The 21,948-nt window shown below is 48.6% G+C and overlaps 1 protein-coding gene across 1 annotated transcript; it reads left to right on the plus strand.

Annotated features, from left to right (window-relative positions):
- The first annotated feature begins 5,909 nt into the window (after positions 1–5,909).
- Positions 5,910–14,403, plus strand: Birc5 (baculoviral IAP repeat containing 5). Its single transcript, XM_026408427.2, has 4 exons — positions 5,910–6,062; positions 6,228–6,337; positions 8,235–8,352; positions 13,885–14,403. The coding sequence occupies exons 1-4, from the start codon at positions 5,952–5,954 to the stop codon at positions 13,972–13,974; spliced, it is 429 nt and encodes a 142-aa protein (XP_026264212.1). The 5' UTR covers positions 5,910–5,951; the 3' UTR covers positions 13,975–14,403.
- The last annotated feature ends 7,545 nt before the right edge of the window (positions 14,404–21,948 follow it).

The following is a 21,948-nucleotide window of genomic DNA, read 5'->3' on the forward strand; positions in this document are numbered from 1 at the left end:
ACATTCAAACTGATTGGTTTGGGCCCTGTGACGAACTGCACAGGGCCCTAGGCTAAATGGCCAGTAGGGCTTTGTTTTAACTATCTCAGGAATCTGGGTGTAACAGAGGAATTTAATAATACCTAATCTTTTACATTCAAGCTTTCCAGCTTAGAAACTTTACCCTTTCAAAATGAAGTTGGTCATGGTAGTGCATGCCTATAATCCCAGTTTCGGGAGACTGAGGCAGGAGGACTGCAAGTTGAGAACCTAAAGCAACTTAGAGAGGCAGTGTCTCAAAATAAAAGAAAAAGCTGGGGATGTAGCTGAGTGGTAGAACTCTCCAAATTAAATCCCCAGTACTTTAATAAAGTGATATCAAAATTGGCTGGGGTGTACCTCAGTGGTAGAGTGTGTGCTTAGCATGTGCAAGGCCCTATGATCAACCCCAGCACCAAAATAATGAATTTTTTAAAAAATTCATAAAAGTTATTACCTTCAAAGAAGAGAAGTCAGCAGCCCAGTGTGGCGCTGGAAGTAACAAGATGTGAGCGGTATCGTCCTTTGCCCTTACTGGAAAATGACTCCCAGACTCCCTGTTCCTAACAGATGAGACAGTGATTTCTCTTTACAGCAGATTTTTTAAAAACTATTTAGTTTTTAGTTATAGGTGGACACAATATCTTTATTTTAATGTGGTGCTGAGGATTGAACCCAGTGCCTCAACACATGCTAGGCGAGTGCTGTACCTCTGAACCACAACCCCAGACCCCTTTACAGCACATTTTTTAAAGTAATGGCAGGATTTACCACTGCTATGAGTAGGGAAGGGGAGCTGGCCCTGTGGATGGGCCCCCATTTTGCCCTGGTCTTTCCCTGACTCTCAGAGCACTGGCCCAGCCCCCATCCCAGGGTCCCACAAGGTGGTCCTCCTGAAAATCCAGGCCTCAGCAGGCAGGGGTGTCTGCTGGGACTCAGGCCTCCACACATCTGGAGTTCTGTTGCAGAGTGGCCCTACAACTCTCCAAATCTGCTGCCAAGAGCTGGTCTGGAGTGACATCTGCACCCTTTCCGCTGCACCCTTCCAGTGCCACACTTCCCAGAGGAGTCAAGACTTCAACACAAAAACCCAAACCAGAAGAAACCTCAGGGAGTATCTTATAAAATCATCTTGGAGTAGAGCCTTTCCAAGCATGACAATAACAACCAACAGCAAAACAAACTAGTTAGAGGTAGAAAACAAAGATCAGACTGAAAGTGATTAATAGGAATGCCAACATTTTACATTTTTGTGGGGGAAAAACAAACATACTACCAAGTCAAAAGACAAACAACAAATGCAGGGATGGGGGCGGCCGTGACAGAACAAGTGAAGCCCAGTCCCTTACCACACAAGGAAACTACCAGGAATCTGGCAAAGGGCAGGCAGGACCTCAGAGTCCCAGAGAGGAAGTGGGGAAGAGGCCATCAGCCTCCCTCCAAGAGATACAAATCAAAAGAAGCACAAGCTGTCTGGGCTCTCAGAGGGCAAAGATCAGGATGCTGGAGGCTATGCCGAACTGTCTCAGCACCTCCAAGTGGCCTTGAGGACACCTGTAATCCCAGTGGCTGGGGAGGCTGATAGACAGGAAGATGGCAAGTTCAAAGCCAGCCTTAGCAAAGCAAGGTGCAAAGCAACTCAGTGAGACCCTGTCTCTAAATAAAATACAAAATAGTGCTGGGGATGTGGCTCAGTGGGCAAGTACCCCTGAGTTCAATCCCCAGTAAAAGTGGTCTTGACCTTTTCACATTAACCAGGGAGATCACTGACCCTGTGAACCCAGCAACCAATAGAAACCCAACAGAAACAACACAGCCTCACCCTTTCCTCCCAGCCATCTGCATCTCTTAATATTTTTTCTTCCAATTCTGTTTCATAAGATTGCTCACAATTTTCTTGTGAATTAAGCTGAGAGATAAATCCAGCCTATCAGTTTCTTTCCTAATTCATGATTGTTACTGGTAGAAATGGATAAAAAAAAAAATTTCTTTGCTAACAAACTGCACACGGTAAATATTTTTACTAAAAGTGGTTTAAACCTCAAAAGACTTTTTAGCTACTAAATTTTTATGTTAAAAAAGTTTTGAGAGGCTGAGGTTGTGGCTTAGTGGGAGAGTGTTTGCCTTGCACATTTGAGGCACTGGGTTCGATCCTCGGCACCACAAAAAAATATGTAAACAAAACAAAGATATATAAAGAAATGAACATTGGGCTTTAAAAAAAAAAAAAAGTTTTGAGCTGGATACAATGGCTTATACCACGTGGGTGTAATCCCAGCAGCTCCAGAAGCTGAGGTAGGAGGATCATTAGTTCAAAGCCAGTCTCAGCAACTCAGTGAGACCCTGTCTCTAAATAAAATATTTTTAAAAAGGGGTGGGGATGTGGCTCAGTAGTTAAGTACCCCTGGGTTCAATCCCAGTACCAGGAAAAAAAAAATTCTTTACTTGAGCTAGGTAGAAATAATGTAGAAAGTTGGAAATAGCAGAAGATATTACTGGTAAAATTTGGTATAATCAAAACCTGGTGATTTAGATACTTGTTATAAAGTCTTAGGGAAAGTGGGGAGTTGTCTAATGGATAGTTTCTGTGAGGAGATTTAAAATATATATTTATTTTTTAGTTGTAGGTGGACACACAATATCTTTATTTCATTGTTTTACACAGTGCTGAGGATTGAACCCAGTGCCTCACGCATGCTAGGCGAGCATTCTACCACTGAGACACAACCCCAGCCCCCTTTTTAATTCTTTTTTTTAAAATATTTTTTAGTTTTAGGTGGACACAGTATCTTTATCTTATTTTTATGTGGTGTTGAGAATCAAACTCAGTGCCTTATGCATGCCAGGCGAGCGTGCTACCACTTGAGCCACATCCCCAGCCCCCCCTTTTTAATTCTTTTTTTTTTTTTAAAGAGAGAGCAAATTTTTTTTTAATATTTATTTTTCAGTTTTCGGTGTACACAACATCATTATTTTTATGTGGTGCTGAGGATCAACCCAGAGCTCCGCACATGCCAGGCGAGCGCGTTACTACTTGAGCCATATCCCCAGCCCCTTTAATTCTTATTTTAAGACAGGGTCTTGCTGAGTTGTTGAAGCTTGCTTTGAGTTTGCAAACATCCGGTCTCAGTCTCTGAGTGGCTGGGATTACAAATATCACCACCACAGAAGTAACAATACAGTATTTTTGAAATCTTAGGGAAAGGATCTCAGCATATGAAGTTTTCAGTAAAATGAAAATTTACATTGAAAAAAGGCTGGAACTTGTTTGTGCTAAATAGAAAATGAATCACAAAAACACAATGGCCTGATGGAGAAGACACCAAAAGATAATGTTTCCTTCCTTTTTTTGGTGGTACTGGGGATTAAGCACAGGGCCTTTTGCCTGCTAGGCAAGTGCTCTCCCACTGAGCAGCTCTTCTTTTTTCTCTGAGATGGAGTCATGCTGTTGCCCAGTGTTATAGTTTGCATCTGAAATGTCTTCCAAAGTCTCAGGTGTTGCAATGCAGCAATGTCCAGAGGTGGAGCAATGTCCAGTTTGTAGAACTGATTAGATCAAGAGGCCTTTGATCTCACTAATGGGCTAAGCCACTGAGGCATCATAACTGAATGGACTGCAAGGTGATGGAAACTTGAGAGGTGGACCCTCACTGCAGAAAGGAGGTCCCCAGCCTAAGAAGTAAGCATCCTTGCTCTGCCACACCCTTACACCATGATGTTCTGCTCAGTCACAGGCCCAGAAACAATGGAAGTGGCTGTAATGGACTGAAACCATAAGCCAAAAAAAAAACAAAAACCCAAACTTTCCTTCATTGAGTTTTCCTAAAATATTCTGTCACAACAACAAAAAGCTGACAAACACACAGGCTAGCCTTGATCTCCTGGGCTCAAGTAAGCCTCCTCTCAGCCTCCCTAGCAGCTGGGACTATAGGTGCATGCCATCACAGCTGGCTGCTAGAGAATAGTTTTCAATGAATATCATCAATATTGGTGGAACTCAGATCCTTGGGGTATCCTAGGTAGGTTCCGTACCCACAGAGACAAAACCACAAATCAAACCATGTTCCCCCAATGACTGAGATGTTTGTGGTAGGGTAGGTTGGCTATGTACACATGTTCTCTGGGGGATCTCACTAGTAGGCACATATCCTACAGACAGAGCTTCACAGGAGCATGTGCCTGTTGGTTACTGTACAGTTCACAGTGGCAAAAAGAATTGAAGCTACCCAGTGGGAAAGTAGGAAAGATCAGGGTATACCATACAGAATACCATGTAGATACAACGGAAGTGTAAGGTCTCTGTGTGATATGCTGCCAGTTGAGAAGGAAGGGCATCAAACAGGGTGTGGGGAAGGTCCCACTTGTCTGCTTTTTAAAAAGGGTTTATAGACACACATGCACCTGGAAGGGCATTTAAGAAATGGCTAAAAAGCTTCCCTCTGAAGAGTACAGCTATGGGAAGACTTCACTGGACCTTTTTTTTTTTTTTTTCGCTTTTACATGCGGATGTGTAAACTTTGTAATACAGGAAAAAAGTGTTCATAAGATGTTTGGATGACTATGATAAGTGAGGTGATGTCTAACACAACCACCTCAAGACTGGTTTGATCAGAACTTGAATTTGTTGTCAACTACTTGAAAACCCAGAGTTCACAAGGATATGCAAATTTTTTCTTGAAAATCCATAGCCCACATGGCTGGGACTGGGTGGTGTACCCTTCAGGAGGCAGGCACTCTGCCTCTGCCTCGACAAAACTCTCCACCTTTATAGTCCCACTCCTGTAGGTGTTTAAGATCCAGAAAAGGCTGAAGGGCCTGCAGAGCCAGGACAAAGTGAGGGGCTTGAACTTCTTTCAGACATGGTGTTGGGGAAGCAAGAAATGCAAGCACAAGTCACCACCTGTGTCACTGGCCAGAGGAATCTCAGGAAACTCAGTCAAGTTGTGCAAACCAAAATAAAAACTTGAGTTAGGCCTTCCAGGTCACGCAGATGTTGCCTTATCATATTGGATGGTAACAGCACTGCCTTGTGCCCCTTAAAAAGCCCCCTGACCCAGTTGTTTGACCAGAGCCCTGCGCCTACCCACAGTCTATGAGACAGGCTTGCCCATATCCCAGCAGCAGGGGACTGATCTAGGAGAGTCGTCGCCCAACACAAGAGCCAGTGCATTTGCTCATAATGCCAACAGGGACATTTGCCCTGGGCCGTGACGCTGAATGCTCAGCGGGCTGCCTCCTGCAAGTGGCTGCTTTGGAGAAGTCACTGCAGACACAGAGGGTGGCCCGGTAGGAACGGACCCCTGGCAAGGGGGGTGGGCTGGAAGGTGCAGCACCTGCTTCAGGCCAAGCCAGCAGCCACACCAGGGCGCTGTGGCCCTGCTCTGGGCCTGGCCTCGTGGGCCACGGGAGTGCCTGCGCCCCTGGACTTCTCTCTGAGCCACTTACTTCTGCGGTCCTGCCTCCGAGACGCCCCCGGTCTACCTCTGTCTCCACAGGGTCCTCCCCCACCGCGGCCGCCCGCCTGCATTTCAGGAAGGGCTCTGAAGGCAGCCTGGGAGGCACGTCAGGGTGCCGGGCCTCCGGGTGGGCGCCGCACGGCACCGGCGAGGACCTACGGCGAGCCGGCAGGGCGTCAAGGCTCACCCGGAGGCGCCGGTAACCACCTGCACCCGCAATCCGGCCTCCGCCCATCCTCAGCTCCAGCAAGGCCTCGGGCAGGGATCCTGAGGCCGGGCGCTCCCGACATGCCCCGCGCCTCCCATTCCCACAAGGCCACGGGCGAGGGTTCCGGGGCGGGGCGTTCCCGGCTTGCCCTGCGCCTCCCACTCCCACAAGGCCGCGGGCAAGGACTGGGGGCGGGGAATTCCCGGCATGCCCCGCATAGCGCCGCTAACCGCGGAATTTGAATCGCGCAAGCAGGCGGCGCCGGCGCCATGGGGGCTCAGTTCTTGCCACCGACCTGGCAGCTCTATCTCAAGGACCACCGCGTCTCCACGTTCAAGAACTGGCCCTTCCTGGAGGGCTGCGCCTGCACCCCGGAGCGGGTAAGACCCCCGGCCTCTCGGCCGCCAGCCCGGCTCGCCCCGCCGCGTCCCTAGCCAGGCCTGTCTGTCCTGGGGCCCCGGAACGACCCCTCCCGGGGACTGCCGGACCTACCCGAGCCTGGGTGCGACCTCGTATCCGCTCACGAGCTGTCCCTGTTCTTGCAGATGGCCGAGGCCGGCTTCATCCATTGCCCCACTGACAACGAGCCCGACTTGGCCAAGTGTTTCTTCTGCTTCAAGGAGCTGGAAGGCTGGGAGCCAAGTGACAACCCCTTGTAAGTCCCTCCAGACGAGCCTCGATGTGGGGGGCGGGGTCTGAGATGCCCAGTTCCATCAGGACGCTTTGATTTGAATTGGGATCCTCCAAAACGGATTGAATAGAGCTGAGATTGTTAGTGCAGGAGCGATGGCCTTCCCAGCTTCATTTTGGCTTTAAACAGCTGTGTAAATGGTTGCGGCTCTGTCTGCTGACACCTTGGTGATACAAACCCTAACCAAATATTGTTTGACCAAAACGTTCTTTAGGGTGGATGTTGAAGGAAATTGGTGTAGGTTGCTTCATGCCTTCCAGGTTCAGCAGAATACAGGATTTGTTTCTGCCCTCAGTACTCCCAGGAATCTCCAAATGCTTTTACTACTTGGGATTTTTTTTAAAAACAGCTTTATAATCCACATACCACAAAAGACACCTTTTTAAAATTACACTTCAGTGTTTAGGAATTTGTTCTTCAAGACGCTGTTATTTTTTTTTTAATATTTATTTTAGTTGTAAATGGACCTTTATTTATATGCGGTTCTGAGACTTGAACCCAGGGCCTCACACATGCTAGGCAAGTGCTCTACCATTGAGCCACAATCCCAGCCCCAAGACACTTATTTTTTAAAAAGTTGTGTAAATATATGTGCCATATTTTTCAGGATTGTTTGTTTGCCATGCTGGGCATCAAACCCCAGGCCTTGTGTATGATAGGCATAGACTCTACTGCTGAGCTCTGTCTCCAGCCCTGGGTAATGTCTTTCCATGTTCTTTTCTCACATCTTCTTGTCAGGATCGATTGTTTCCACAACCTGAATTTTCTTCCCCAGAGAATTACTTGAGTTGTTTCTCTTCTGGGCAGAAGGGTGTTGCTGTTTTTTTCCTATTTCATTCTCTATTGTGACCAAGCATTGAATGAAATAGGCTAGTGGTGGTCACACTAGAGATCAGTGGGAAACATCAGCAGCATTATTCTTTTCTTTTCCTTTTTTTTTTGGGGGGGGGGTGCAGTGCTGTGGATTGAGCCCAGAATCTTGGCCATGCAAGCAAAACACTCTACAAATGAGCCACACACCCCCCACACCAACCCAAAATAACTAACTGTAGTGCCCCATCCCTGAAAAGCATTATTCTTTTAGGGGGGCACCAGGGATTGAACCTGGGCACTTAACCACTAAGCTACATCCCCAGCCCTATTTTGTATTTTATTTAGAGACAGGATCTCACTGAGTTGCTTAGTGACTTACCTTTGCTGAGGCTGACTTTGAACTTGTGATCCTCCTGCCTTAGCAGGGATTAAAGGCGTGCACCACTGTGCCTGACCCAGAATAGCATTATTCTTGAGAGGGGATTTCTTAGTGTTGTGATATTTTTACATTATGGTTACTGTTGACTGTCCTTTTGGACTCTGTGTGGCTGTGTTCTCCTAATCCTAAGCTGGCTACAGTGATTTCCACTTTCCAGGGATATTCCCATTGCAGAGAATGAGGGTGTGAGGAGAGGAGTCCCCCTGGGAAGTTTGGCTAATGCAGCCCTTATCCTGAACTGGTGGACTGTGTAAACATTTCTGTGAAATGAATTTACTTCCAGAAGTACCTTGAGAATTTCAGAGGGTTTTGACATATAATTCCTATGGACAGAAACTAGACAACACTTTTCCTACTAATTGTAAAGAATTCCAGATAAAATCCTCTAGCCACAAGGATGTGGGGCAGACCTCCACAGAGAGAGAAAAGGCAGTAAGCGAGCTGTGTGGTATGTGCCTGGGATGGCGATGGGCCCATCAGCTTTGGGCCCAACCCTTTGCTCTTGAAGCAGAGCAGGGCACATCCTAAGAGATGGCCGGTGGTGATGGGAAATGCTGTTGGTCACGAGGCATTGTTATTTGGTTGACATGCTTGTGTATTGACTTTTAGAGAGGAACATAAAAAGCATTCGTCTGGGTGTGCGTTCCTTTCTGTCAAGAAGAAGCTTGAAGAATTAACCCTTGGTGAATTTTTGAAACTGGACAAAGAGCGAGCCAAGAACAAAATTGTATGTATTGTTGGGAAAAGAACTAAGAGCAAACCCTGTTCAGCATTTGTAGGATTAAAGCAACCAGGTCCTCAGGAGCGTTAGAGGGACCCTCTTCCTCCGGAGGCTGTCCTGGAGTGTGGATCTGGGGTCGTACTGTAGGAAAGGTGTGTTCATTGTGTGCTCCTGAGTGGGTTAAGATTGCCTTTCTGGGGCTGGGGATGTGGCTCAAGCGGTAGCGCGCTCGCCTGGCATGCGTGCGGCCCGGGTTCGATCCTCAGCACCACATACCAACAAAGATGTTGTGTCCGCCAGGAACTGAAAAATAAATATTAAAAAAAAAAATTCTCTCTCTCTCTCTCTTAAAAAAAAAAAAACATTGACTGCGGCATTACAGTCAATTATTATAAAAAAAAAAAAAAAAAAGATTGCCTTCCTGCCCGATAACAGCCGCTGTGTGTAGTCCTTCATGTGGCTGTGTGCCCATGTGGTGGCAGGGGTATAGACAGGTTTCTGGGACTCATGGTGAATGTACAGGAGGAGGTGACAGTTCAGCTAGATGGAGAGGATTTCTACAGCTGAGCTTTGCCACTTAGGCACACACACACAGGGACATCTTGAGTTCACAAAGAGGTGGCTTCTAGCAGCCCAAGGTGTGGAGAATTTGATTTGCCAGAAACCAGGATTCCTAGTTAAATCTGAATTTCAGATAAACAAGGAATAATTTTTGAGTATAAGAATATCCTACATTTGGGTCAGCACTTACTAAAAATTATTATCTGAAGTTCAAATCTAACCAGGCAGCCTGTTTTCTTTTTTTTTTTTTTTTTTTTTTAAGTAAGAGTGAGAGAGAGTGAGAAAGAGGGAGAGAGAGAGAGAACTTTAATATTTATTTTTCAGTATTTGGCGGACACAGCATCTTTGTCTGTATGTGGTGCTGAGGATCGAACCCGGGCCGCACGCATGCCAGGCAAGCGCGCTACCACTTGAGCCACATCCCCAGCCCTTGCCTGTTTTCTTATATGCTGAATTTGGCAGTCCTATAGAGGATAAGTTTGGAGGGAGATTTACTATCCTTGCAGCAAAGTGCTGTCTGTGGTCTGGGAGTGTCCCTGCTGTGTCTACTGCCCAAAGACTTTGAATTTCAGCCAGTCCTGTTCCCACACCCTGCTGCAGGACCGAGGTGAGGCCCCTCCACCTGTGATCTCTTTTTAGCTTGAAAATCATCTGGGTTTTGTGAGTGTGTGTATGTGGTGCTGGGGATGAATCCAAAGCTGTGCACGGGCAGAGACCAGGATGAAATGATTCCTCCCATGTAATAGCTTTGACATGCTGAGGGCAGCAGCAGTTCTGACCTCAGGAAGAGGGAGGAAACCAGTGGTTGGCAAAACACTGATGCACTAGGCCTGGAGAACTGCAGGCTGGGTTGGAGGTGGGCTTAAGAGGCCCTCCTGGTCAGGGGCCAGCTTCCTTTCCGCAAAGTGACCATAGGTAGTAAGTGCCATCCTTCATGGCCACACATACATATTGTGACTCATATTGTTTTTGTTTTTTCCCCAACCATTTAAAAATGTAAAAATAATTCTTAGCTCCTGATGGGCTGACTGGACAGGCCTGCAGTCCTTGCTGTGCTGACCACTGTGGGTTCAAGACCAGCTTGTATTTAGGGACAGTTGGGGAGGACAAGGAGGCTCAGCTTGTCATAAGAATAAAATTATCAATCTATTCATACTTTCCCTTGTTGGTTTATAAAACAAAAATATAATAGGAATTTTTTTGTGTAAGCCAAGTGGCACACAACTATATTGCTGTGAGGTTCTGGAACTGTGCTGTCTAGTACTGTACCCTCTAGCCACCTGTGGCTATTAGACTTAGATTTAAAGTACAGTTCCTCAGTTGCACTCACCATTTGGGGTTCAGGAGAGTGGGGGTGTGACTCAGTGGCAGAACCTGTGTTTGGCAAGAGCAAGACCCTGGGTTCAGTCCCCATCACCACACACACAAAAAAAAGATGGTGGAGGACTTGGCCGATGCATGTGCCCAGTGGACAATGTGGGTAATAGAACCGTTTTTGTCACTGCAGAAAGTTCTATTGGATGGGGCTACTGCAGAGTGTCAGTTATGAGGTTTTTGCAAATAATTTATAGTTAATCCAAAGCCTGCTGTGCCTGCACACTCCTGTGTGAAGGGAAGGGGCTGGTGGGAGCTGCAGTGCAGGGGATGGGTGTGGTCAGTGGTCTGTTTTTTGCAGATCACCAGGCATCCCCCCTTTGGGTCCTGTCACTTGTGGAGGTTCAGTGGCGTAGAAGGGAGGTTGGGAGCATGGTCCTAAACTGCTTATAGCTCATCACATGACTGCAGTTCATAACTGAAGACAGCAGTGTTTTATCAGGTATCCTTTAAAAAAAAACAGATAGGAACTGGGGGTGCAGCTGAACCCTAGAGCACTTGCCTAGTGTGTGCACAGTCTTGGATTCATCCCCAGCACCACACACACACACAAAAAAAAAAAAAAAAACAGATAATGGTGTGTGGCAAGAGTGAGACCCTGGGTTCAGTCCCCATCACCACACACACACAAAAGATGGTGGACAGGTGAAGGGCTGGGGCTGCAGCTCAGTGGTAGAGCACTTGCCTGGCACGTGTGAGGCACTGGGTTTGATCTTCAGCACCACAAAAATAAAGATGTTGTACCAACCACAACTAAAAAAAAATAAAAAATAAATTTTTTAAGAAAAGGAGATAGGAGAAGATGCTGGGAATTTCTAAGGTCCCAGATTCCGGGTGAGGTTGCTGTTCTGGGCTTCTCAGGGTGTCAGCAGGTGCCCTGGAGGCAGAAAGCCAAGCCTACCCTGCCTGGAATGTTCAGCAGATGAATCAGTCCAGGGGGATAAATTTGAATGTGAACGTGTAGGGCAACCCCGACATGAAGGTAGACAGACTCTTCCTTCTTTGCAAGACCTTGAGCTTGTAAAAACCTGGGCTGAGGAAAGTGTTTTGTTTTCCTTCCGTATTGGGGATTGAACTCAGGGGCATTTGACCACTGAGCCATATTCCTAGCCCAATTTTGTATTTTATTTAGAGACAGGGTCTCACTGAGTTGCTTAGCACCTCACTTTCACTGAGGCTGGCTTTGAACTCGCAATCCTCCTGTCTCTGCCTCTCGAGCCACTAGGATTGCAGACGTGGCCACGGCACCTAGCAAGGATAAAGTGAAGCACTAAAAGAAGGGGCACAGCGTTTTAGCCCTGAGAAGTATTGTTTTCCAGTAGTCAATTTCTCGTTTTTCTTCACCCCTCCCTTTATTTTAAAAAAAGGTATAAAATAAGGCTGGGGTTGTGGCTCAGTGGTGGAATGCTCACCTAGCATGCATGAGGCACTGGGTTCAATCCTCAACACCACATAAATGTATAATAAAGATATTGGTCCACCTAAAATTAAAAAATAAATATTAAAAAAAAAGTATAAAGTGGGTATGGAGGTGGATGTCTGAAATCCTAGCCACTTGGGAGGATGACAGCTTGACAAGACCCTGTCTCAAAATTTTAAAAACTATTTAAAAGGGCTGGAGACATAGCTCAGTGGTAGGGCACTTGCATGCGGGAAGCCCTGGGTTCCATCCCCAGCTCTGCAAAGAGGAAAAAAAAGCATAAACATAAAATGCAGATAATGACCTCCCCGTTGTGGCAGTTAAGTTACAGCTGTACAGAAGGGCTTGATTAGTTTTAGGATTGGTTGGGGGGCAGCAAATAAACCATGTTTTTAAGGCCATGGTCACATTTGCATATCAGTAAAGGTGAGGTTCTTGGGGCTGTGGAGCTGTCCATTATAAGGTGGACAGACCATTATGTGTTTGATGCTTTTGTTTTTCTTGTCAGTGTATTTATTTTTGTGTTTATCGTGGTTTGAACTCAGGGGCTTGTGTGTGCTAGGCAAGTACTACACCACTAATCTGCATTCCCAGCTCTTTTTTTTTTTTAAGGGGTGCATGAGAAGAGGGGAATCTTTTATTTATTTATTTTTTGAATGTATATATTTTTAGTTGTAGTTGGACATAATGCCTTTATTTATTTATTTTTATGTGGTGTTGAGGATCGAACCCTAGGGCCTCTCGTGTGCTAGGCAAGGGCTCCAGTGCTGAGCCACAACCCCAGCCCCCACCCCAGCTCTTTTAATCTGGTTTTGTTTTACTTTATTTATTTATAATACTGGGAATTAAGTAAGGGAGCATTCTACCTTTGAGCTGTATTCCCAGCCCTTTTAAATTTTTGTTTGTTTACATTTTGGTACTGAGGATTGAACCCAAGAGCACTTTTTTTACTGAGCTACATCCCCAGCCCTTTTTGGATTCCGAGGTGTGTAGGCCCTTGCTAAGTTACCCAGGTTGGCCTCCAGCTTGCTATCTCCAGCCTTGGCCGCTCGAGCAGCTGGGATTACAAGTGTGTATCACTGAGCCTAGCGCAAAATTTTTAAGTAATTTTTCTTTTAATTAATAATTTTATACTGAGAAGGACTTATACATGAGACAAAGTTTAATATACATTAAAAAGTTATTTGGGGGCTGGGTGATAGAGCACTGGCCTAGCACGTGCAAGGCCCTGATTTCCATCCCCAGCACTGGAGAAAAAAGTCAACCTAAAGTTTAACTCTAAAAAAAGTTGACCTTTAGTCACTTATTCAAAAACAAGTTTAATCCAATAAAGATCTTTTGTTTTTGATATAGCAGAGAAATTAAGGAGAACACAAAACAGGCGAGGGGAAGGGGTCCCCAAACCTGGTACTGTGGTTGCCATTCGCCCCTTCAGAGATAGCAGTGTTGGCAGAATAGGAGGTCTGAAGCCAGATTTGAGGAGGGACTGCCGGTGAAAGGCCTTCCTTCTGGGGGTGAACTGGTGTTGACAGGGTCTGTTGTGGGAGCAGGCCGGGAGGCTCTGGACTCTGCCTGAGGCGTTGAGAAGCTGAGTGGAGGCTGGGCCTGGGGCTCAGAGGCAGAGCGCTTGCCTAGCGTGCATGGGGCACTGAGTTTGATTCTCAGCCCTGCATATAGATAAATACATAAAAATAGAGAAGCTGGAGGATGGTGTCTGGGGATAGAGGTCTGCCCAGGCTGGCCGGGTGGCCTCCACCTGCTTCCTTTCACAACAGATGTGATGGTCCCTGCTGCACTGGAGGACGGGAGGTATAAGCCACCAAGCAGTTCAGTGGCAAGTAGGTGGAAGGGTGCCTCGGTGCTTGCTGTTATAGACCCCATAGGAAGTGGCCTGAATCAGAGTCAGGGAGTTGAATCTGGATGCTGGTCCCCATGTGGCCTCCCCTGGGTGTCTCCCCGAGCAGGAGCCCAGTGCTGGTGGTGCTCGGTCAGAGTTCCCTTTCTGACCTTATCCACGGATGTGATTGAGAAGTGTTAGGTTCCTATGAATGTGCCTTTTCTCGCTTGCTCCCCTTTCTTTTTTTGTGATCCTGGGGCTAAACCCAGGAACTTGCAGGAGGAAAGCAAGTGCTCTACTGCTGAGCCCCAGCCCCCACTTGAGTGTATCTATTCTTTATTTCTAGGCAAAGGAAACCAACAGCAAGCAGAAAGAATTTGAAGACACTGCCAGGAAAGTCCGGCAAGCTATGGAGCAGCTGGCTGCCTTAGAGTGAACCTTGCTGTGGTCACCTGGTCCCAGGGTAACACGACTTTTCCCAGGCCTGGTCCCCCGTGTTACTGCCTTTCTGTGGAACTCCTAGAAGTACCTTAGGAAAGGAGAATGCCAAAATTTTGAAATTGGACGTTTAGACTGAGTTTTGTTTCTCCTGAAGTGGCATCAGCGCCTCTCTGCCTGTGTGGCGGTGCTGCCTGTGACAGTAGCTGTGCCTCTCCCTCGTAGGTGGCTCTTGCTCTGTTGAGCCCTGGCTTGGAGGCGAGAGTGGGGAGGAAGAGGGCAGAGTCCCTGTGACTAGACCTGATGGGCAGCGGAGGAGGGCACATGCCTGCACAGGAGTTGCTGATCTTGGTGTTCCCAATAACCTGTGAGCCTCTGGCTGCCCGTAACTCACCTGTCTTTCTGATGTGACTCCTCCTACAGGGTGATGGAATAAATTAATTTTTAAAAACTTCTCTCAAGGAAACTGGTTATGTTTGTTTTTTAAATAAGTAGCTTGTTTATATTTTTTATTGTAAGGGTCCGGCGAACGACGGAGGAAGAGACCACCAAGAAACCGACTCATGCAATAGCAAAAGGGGGTTTATTGAGGATCCAGCACGCTGGGGCTCCACGCTCACTCAAGAAGGGAGAGTGGCCAAGAGCCCCGAGCAGGGGTTGAGCAGTGCTTAAGTACACTTCTTTAGGGAGGGCAGGGACTTTACATACATCACAGTCCCCTTTAACCAATCACCATACACCTCGAGGGAAAATCAAACAACAATTCTCAAACATGATTAGTACATTCACTGGCGGGAACAGGTCGGGCTGGAGTGATAGGTCAGTCCTTTTTTTTTTTTTTTTTTTATAAAGTGTTTTTATTTAAAGAGAGAGTGAGAGAGGAGAGAGAGAGAGAGAGAGAGAATTTTTAATATTTATTTTTTAGTTTTCGCGGACACAACATCTTTGTTGGTATGTGGTGCTGAGGATCGAACCCGGGCCGCACGCATGCCAGGCGAGCGCGTTACCGCTTGAGCCACATCCCCAGCCCCAATAGGTCATTCCTAAGGAGGGGGATACATTCAAACTGATTGGTTTGGGCCCTGAGGTGCCTACGTGCCTAGCTGCACAGGGTCCAAGTTGTTAAACAACTAAGTGGTCAGGGGGGATTATTTAATGGGCAGTCCCAGGAATTGTCGTAACAGCTACAGGAATTTCAGGCTTTGAATGTAGCATAGAAACTTAACAATACCTGGTCCTTTACATTTTAACTCAGGCTTTGCAGCTTAGAAACTTTACAATACCTGGTCCTTTACATTTTAACTTCAATTTCTTTTATCCTTTCATTATGATCTTATAAGGTCATAATTCAGGGACGCTGGAGCTTCAACCCCAGCATGGACTAAGTGGAGTTTAGCCGATAGAAATAGAGCGTTTCTGGGGACCCTCCTGGCCTGGCTTGGAGCACTCCACTGGGCTGCTCCCAGCCTTCACTTTTTCTTTTTTCCCATAGATACATGCTTTTTGTTTGGTGAGATAAATCGAGACAAAGCCTCGCTCTTCCTAAAGTTTTACTGTGTATTTCTTTTTTAATTTATTTGAATTATTGTTTCACAGATCAAAAACTACAGTTAAAGGTAAGCCCAAGATGGGTGCAGTGGCCCAGGTCTATAATCCCAGCTCCTCAGGAGGCTGAGGCAAGAGGACTGGGCAACGTAGTGAAACTCTGTCTCAAAATAAAAAAATTTAAAAAGTGTTGGTGCCGCAGTCTGGCTGGGCACAAATCACCGAGCCGCCACAAAGTACTTGTATGTTCAAACAGGAAATTTTATTGCCTGAACTCCAACAGCACTCCACGCACACTCCCCAGAACTCTCCCAAATGCCACCCACGCGGCCCCCAGGAACACCACACACCAACCGGAACTCCCTCCGCACTCACTCGGAACCCGTGAGAACTCAAGGGAAACTCCAAAGTAGCGGGCACCTGAGGCCGCCCTATTACCTGACAGTAAAGGTCTAATATACAATTGAATACACAGCCTGTTTCAATCCAGCATCATCCAGTCACAGCAATTATAGACAGCTTAACTTAATATCATCATCTTAATGGCTCACCTCTCAACCATTACTTCTGGCAAAATGCCAGGGGCATTCCGACTTAGCTGTGGCTCTCAGCACGTTGGGGATGTAGCTCAGTGGTGGAACATTTGCCCAGCATGTTTGAGGCCCTGGATTTGATCCTTAGTGTTGTTTAAAAAAATGGAAGCCCAAAGCCATCCTAAGGCCCTGGAGAGACCAGCCTTGAAGAAAAGTGAGACAGACAGGCATGATAGTTTACACCTATAACCCCAGTCACTCGGGAGGCCAAGGCAGGAGGACTCCAAGTTCAAGGCCAGCCTAGGCAATGAGACCCTGTCTCAAAATAATAAAAGGGATAGGCTGTAGGTCAGTGGTAAAGTGCCTCTAGGTATCAAAGGGAAGAAGAAAAGGGACAGTAAGACACCATGTCCCTGAGTGTCGCTTTCTAATCCCAAACACCCAGCTAAACTAAGGGGAGAACAAGAGCAAGTCCGGGCTGCAGTGTGTGGATACGAGTTATCTTGAAGGACATGGGTTTTCTCAGGTGTGCTCAGAACAAAGGCAAGGTGGTACCTGTGGACAGCTGCTGCTTAGGATGCTGTCATACAAGGACCAAAGCTGATTAATGGTGTCCCTGCTTCTGCAGACTGACTTTTCATCTCCTGCCTCTGGTGCTGGGCTTGAACCCAGGGGCACTCCACCACTGAACTATATCCCCAGCCCTTTTTAAACAGGGTCTTGCTAACCTGCAGAGACTGGCCTTGAACTTGCCATCCTTCCTGCCTCAGCCTCCCGAGTTACTGGGATTACAGATGTGGCCACTGCACCCCAGCCTGTAGAGCCTCTCCCTGTGGTAATGAGTGTGGGTCAGAACCCTGTGGAGTGAAAAGTGCTCATTTGGGCAGCTATCCCTGGACAAAGCAACGTAAGGGATAGGAGGCGTGACCATCTGGAGGGGCACCAGACTGCCTGGAAAGCATCTGTCCAGCTGCCACCACTGACCCTCCCCATAAACATTTTTCAATAAACCTTGTTTCTCATCCCATCTCTGGGTGCCTCCCTGGTGTCTCAGCAAACTATCCCACTGCCTTGCACAACTGCAGTGAATATTACCCTGGTGAAACCTCTTTAGGTGGGTCTGGAGACGCCAGAGGCTTGTTCTAAAACTGTTGTCCCACGAGACAGCCGAGTGAACCAAGGGCACATGCTGCTATTCCACCAGCAAGAAAGGCCGCAGCCTGAATCTTTTTTTTTTTTTTTTTTTACTTTGAGTCTTTTTTTTTTTTTTTTTTTTTTGAGTTCTTACAAAAACTGGAACAACAAAACAGAAGCTATAACCAGAGGAATAGGCTTGGGGTCAGCAGAGACCAAGCGCATGGGCCTAGCACACCCTTGGCCTCACTGGGTCTGTGCAGCCTGAATCTTTTTAAGCTGCTTGGCTTAGTGCTCTGGCCCTGCTGGGCCACTGCCTCCCTGAAGCCTATAGTAAGATGCTGGGTTGGTTTCGCCCTCGTGAAACTAACCTGCAGGGTGGGTAGCTGCAATCCTACTGGAGACCTGGAGGTCTTCTTGGTTGTCATTCTAACTGCAGACCCTACTGGGCTTTTAAAATATTGTCTGCTTTTTTTGTGGTAATTCCTTCTTTGCCAACCAAGCTTCCCTGCTGCAGCAGAGGAATGGGCAGCCTGTGCTCTGTAAGAGCCACAGCCCCGCTGGCATGGTCCAGACCCATCCTGAGTGTTCACATGCAGCTATGAGAAAATGGCCCTGAGATTTAGTCATTTTTGCCCATTTCAGTAAGATAGAGGGGTCTGTTTTTCCCTGTAAACTTGGAGAATATTGTAGGGGTTTTTGTTAGAAGAAAAAAAAGCTCCCTTCTCATTCCCTGTTTCTGATATCTGTGCCGGTCTATAAAAGGAGATTTCAATGGGGTCAGTCCTGGCATCTGCTGCTGGTCCCCCGTCCGGCTCACCACACAGCTTCCCTCTGCTGGAAGCTTATTTTCTAAAGCACACTTACCACCAGACTTTAGTGACCACCAATGTCAGCATCTGTCAATAAAGCCTCGGGCCCTCAGAGCAGCCGCCTCAACTTCCAGTTGGGTGTTCACTTGGTTTGGAGTTGGTGGTGACTGGGGAGGTGTAAGGAAGCGTGGGTTGGTGCTGGGCAGGCTGATTCTCAGGTGCCAGGCTGTGGTTCCCACAGGCCCACTGGGCATCAGGGCCTCTACTGACTCCAGGGAGTGGAAACTGCAAGGCGCTGTGAAAAATAAAGTGCTGGCCCTCCCGCTGCGGAAGACTGACATGCCAAATGCAGAGGCGTGGCTCAGTGGGACAGCACTTGCCGGCATGTGTGAGGCCCTGGGTTCCATCTGCAGCACAGACAAAACCCGAAACCCTTGTCCAGGGGTTTGCACCCCCTAAGCACTAGGGCTGCGCTTGAACCCAGGCGGTTCCCCAGAGGTGGGCCCTCAAAGCCAGATGACACTGCCCAGGCTCAGGGGTATGGCTGAGGTCAAATGCCTGGCTCCAGGGAAGAGGAATGGCTAAAAAGTGTCCCCATCCACTTTCAGATGACTTCAATTGTCAGAGTGCTGTGATTACAGGGAACCGACGCCTGCCTCCCAAGGCTTTGCGGTATGATACTTTATTTTTAAATGAAGGTCTGCAGGAAGTTGCAAAGACGGTACAGAGGACTCTGGGGTACCGTTCCCTGCTTGCCCCATAGTAATGACAGGACAGTGTCTATCTGAGCTGAGAAGAGGGCAAGTTGGGTAGCCAGCCTTCTCCAAGCCAGTCTTCCCCCAGGAAGGGCTTCCTGCCTGACTCGGGGCGACTCTCACCCTGAACTGAGCCGAGGACCAGCTAGGCTGGGGGTTTTCTTCCCGCTGGGCTTAGTCCAGTATCTGCATATTTTCTGCTGGATGGGATCAAACCTGGGCCTTGGCCTGCAGAGCTGCTTCCACGTAATCCCCAAGTGGTGACATTTATTCATTCGGTCAGTCACTCAAATATTTGTCTGACACCTACTGAATGCCAGGCACCATTCCCAGGAATTGAGGCCAGAAACCTTTCTCCTAACTGGGGCCTACAGGGTTTCTCCTTGTTTTCTGAAGGTGGGAAGACTAGGGCGGGTGTGAGCCCGGACTCCAGGCAAGGGTGATTAACTGCCTCGGTGGCATCAGGAAAAGACGTCACTGAGCATTCTGTTGTCCAAGCCTAGTGGGAGGCTGCCCAAGGGACTGGGCAGGGACAGCTGCTGGGGGAAGAAACGGCAAGGGCACTGGGGCCCTGCAGGTGTGGGGCAAGGGTGCAGCCCCAGGAGGTCTGGCAACAGCCTCCCAGAGGAGAGCATTTCAATAGGAGGAGACCACCCTGCTATCAACTGCCAGTCACGGCCACGTCTCTCAAAGGACCCTGGCCATCCACGGGAAACACAAAGGCAAGTGTCTGCAACCTACTCCCCGTCATTTAAGAACCCTGTAGAATGTTCTGTGCTGATGAGAACAGAGCCTCCGCTCTGCCAGGATGAATGAGCTCAATTTTGCCCTGAGTGGGTGAGGTGACCTGTTGGGAGGGTGATTTAGGGAGGTTCATTTTCTGTCGCAGAATGCCTGCCAAGTGCCGCGAAATTGGTCTCTGTAGAGCTGATGCCAGGCTGCTCTGAGGGTAATTAGCCCGTGGTTTCAGCTGCTTCCTCAGTCCTGTGTTGGGGACAGTAGCTGGTCATTCTGGAGCCGGAGGCTTGCCTGCCAGCTGGCCATGGATGGGGCCAGCCCTCCCGCTGCTCCCCACAAAGGCCAGTGGTGCTAGGGAGTTGGATGTGGCCTAGAAGAACAGAAGCTTAGATGCAGCCTCATTTTTGTCATTGAAAAATGGAATGTCCCCATCATGAGCCTGCTCCTGCCCCTGATTTCAACCGTGGTGGTCTGACGCTGGCTTTGGAGAGCTGGGAGAGGCTTGGCATCTGCCAGAGTGGGGTCCAAGCTGAGGGAGGAAAGAGGAAAATGGGAGGTAAGGGTCCTTCTAAAGCAGCTCCTCTTCAGCTGGGCTGTAACTGAGTCCACTTCAAGGGAAGTACACTGGCAGGATTCATCAGGTGGCCCCTCAAGGTTGGGTGCCTGCTGTCCAGGGGACAGTCTAATCCAGCTGCTCATCGGGGTTTAAACCCAGAACCCAGGTCTGAAAGCAGAGTGTGTGTGGCCTGCTGACTGGCCACCTCCCAGCCCTGTAGCATGCGGGCGACAGACGTGTGGCTCGGGAACCTCCCTCTGGATCCCACCCTCCTGGCCCTGACAGCTGCTTCCCTTCTTGCCCAAGCTGTGGTAGGTGCAAGAACAGAGATCCTTTCAAACCTCCTCAGCTCAAGGTCGGAGGCTCACTGGGAGGAGGCCTGAAGAGACAAAACAGTTCCTCTAGCTCCCCCCAATCGTCAATTCACATCCACGCGGGCATGTGCGACGCATAGGTTTTGACTCAACCAAAGCCACATTGACTTGAACTGTTTTACTGTGACTGCTGGGGAGCCCCGAGGTAGCACTCTTCACCACTTTTTTTCCCTACTGTAATCAGAGTGGATGGAGGGCTTGAAGGAGGCCTTGGAGCAGGAGAGGCTGCCCCACTCCTCTCTCCTCCCCACTCCTGCTTTAGGAGGCTGCAGTCCTCTGAGCACCTGCTAAATTCTCTCATCTTCGGGGTCCAATTGGCTATGGGCTGCCACATGGCTCCAGAGCAGGGCTGCTCCAGTCTGAGGGGCTGTCAGCACAGTGGGCCCCTTGGCTGATGCAGTGGGTATCAGTCTGGTGGGGTGTGTGGAAGGATGAAGAGCCTACACAATCCCAGAACAATTCTATGCCACTCTGAATTCCTTGTGAAATACTGTTTCCATAACTTTGCTGGAATTGCTTTTACTTCCATGTTCATGTTCTACAAACCAGCAGGAGCCTAGTCAGAAAAAATGGCCCACACACTTGGAGTTGAGAGGCCTGGGCTGACTATAAGTCATGCAGCTGCTGCATTCAGGACGAGGCACAGTCAGTGAAGATGCCAAACTCAACCTCTCCCCTCTCTGCAAGCCCTGTCCAGCCCAGGGGTAGCCACCCAGGGAAAGCCACCCAATCTGTCCTGCCCTCTCAATAGTGCCAGTGCCCATGCCCGGGTTGGGGGACTCTGTGAGTCCTCTGCCTCCTGTGCCCTCTTTTTGCATGCTGAGTGAGTGGTTGAGTGGAGACTGGCTTGCCAGATGTGTCTGCAGCTAGGAGCCCGTCTGGAGCAAGCTACCCCTAGCACTCTCACCCTGGCCCCATTCCAACGATCCCATTTAGTTAGTCCTCAGGACTGATCAAGACCAGAACTCCAGGGCCAGCTGGGGCCAGTGCCCAGCTGAGGCATCTTCTTTTCCAGGCTCAGATGCTTCCAAGAACTTTGGGTGAGTAGTCCAGCAGCCCAGGGGCTTCCTGGGACAGGTCTCAGGCTGACCTGCATCCCTCAATGGCGGGGCAGCCGGGTCAAGCAGGCGTACGCCCACTGATTTGCCGGAAGAACCTGAGTTCAGAAATATGCCCGAGCACTTGTGGCCAGCTCCCCTCCTGGGGACGCTAGGATTTGAATCTGGGTCTGTGGCTCCGCTGCATCCTCAGGCTTTGCGACTTCTTCCTCCTTTCCCTTTGGGACAAACTTGGGGACCACAGAAATGTGGCATCAATTTCCTTGCAAAACTGAGGGCACCACGCGGCCAGCGGCACCGGGAAAGCAGTTCCTTGAAAAAGAGCCTCCAGCAGGGCGACGACCCTCCAGCTGAGTGCGCTGCCCCTGCCGGGTCTGGTCCTGCCCTGCTCCGCCCCCTCCACGCCCATCTGCGGCTCACGGACGCCCCCCACTCCGCCTCCATTTCCCCGACTCTCCCAGCCCCTG

This window comes from Urocitellus parryii, chromosome 7, assembly GCF_045843805.1.
Source record: "Urocitellus parryii isolate mUroPar1 chromosome 7, mUroPar1.hap1, whole genome shotgun sequence".
In the NCBI taxonomy this organism is placed as follows: Eukaryota; Metazoa; Chordata; class Mammalia; order Rodentia; family Sciuridae; genus Urocitellus; species Urocitellus parryii.

Bases quoted from the DNA above. Each gene is read 5' to 3' on its own strand.
- Birc5 (XM_026408427.2), top strand. From the start codon at position 5,952: ATGGGGGCTCAGTTCTTGCCACCGACCTGGCAGCTCTATCTCAAGGAC. The intron at 6,338-8,234 runs GTAAGTCCCTCC...ATTGACTTTTAG, and splicing joins GAGCCAAGTGACAACCCCTT to AGAGGAACATAAAAAGCATT. The intron at 8,353-13,884 runs GTATGTATTGTT...CTTTATTTCTAG, and splicing joins AGCGAGCCAAGAACAAAATT to GCAAAGGAAACCAACAGCAA.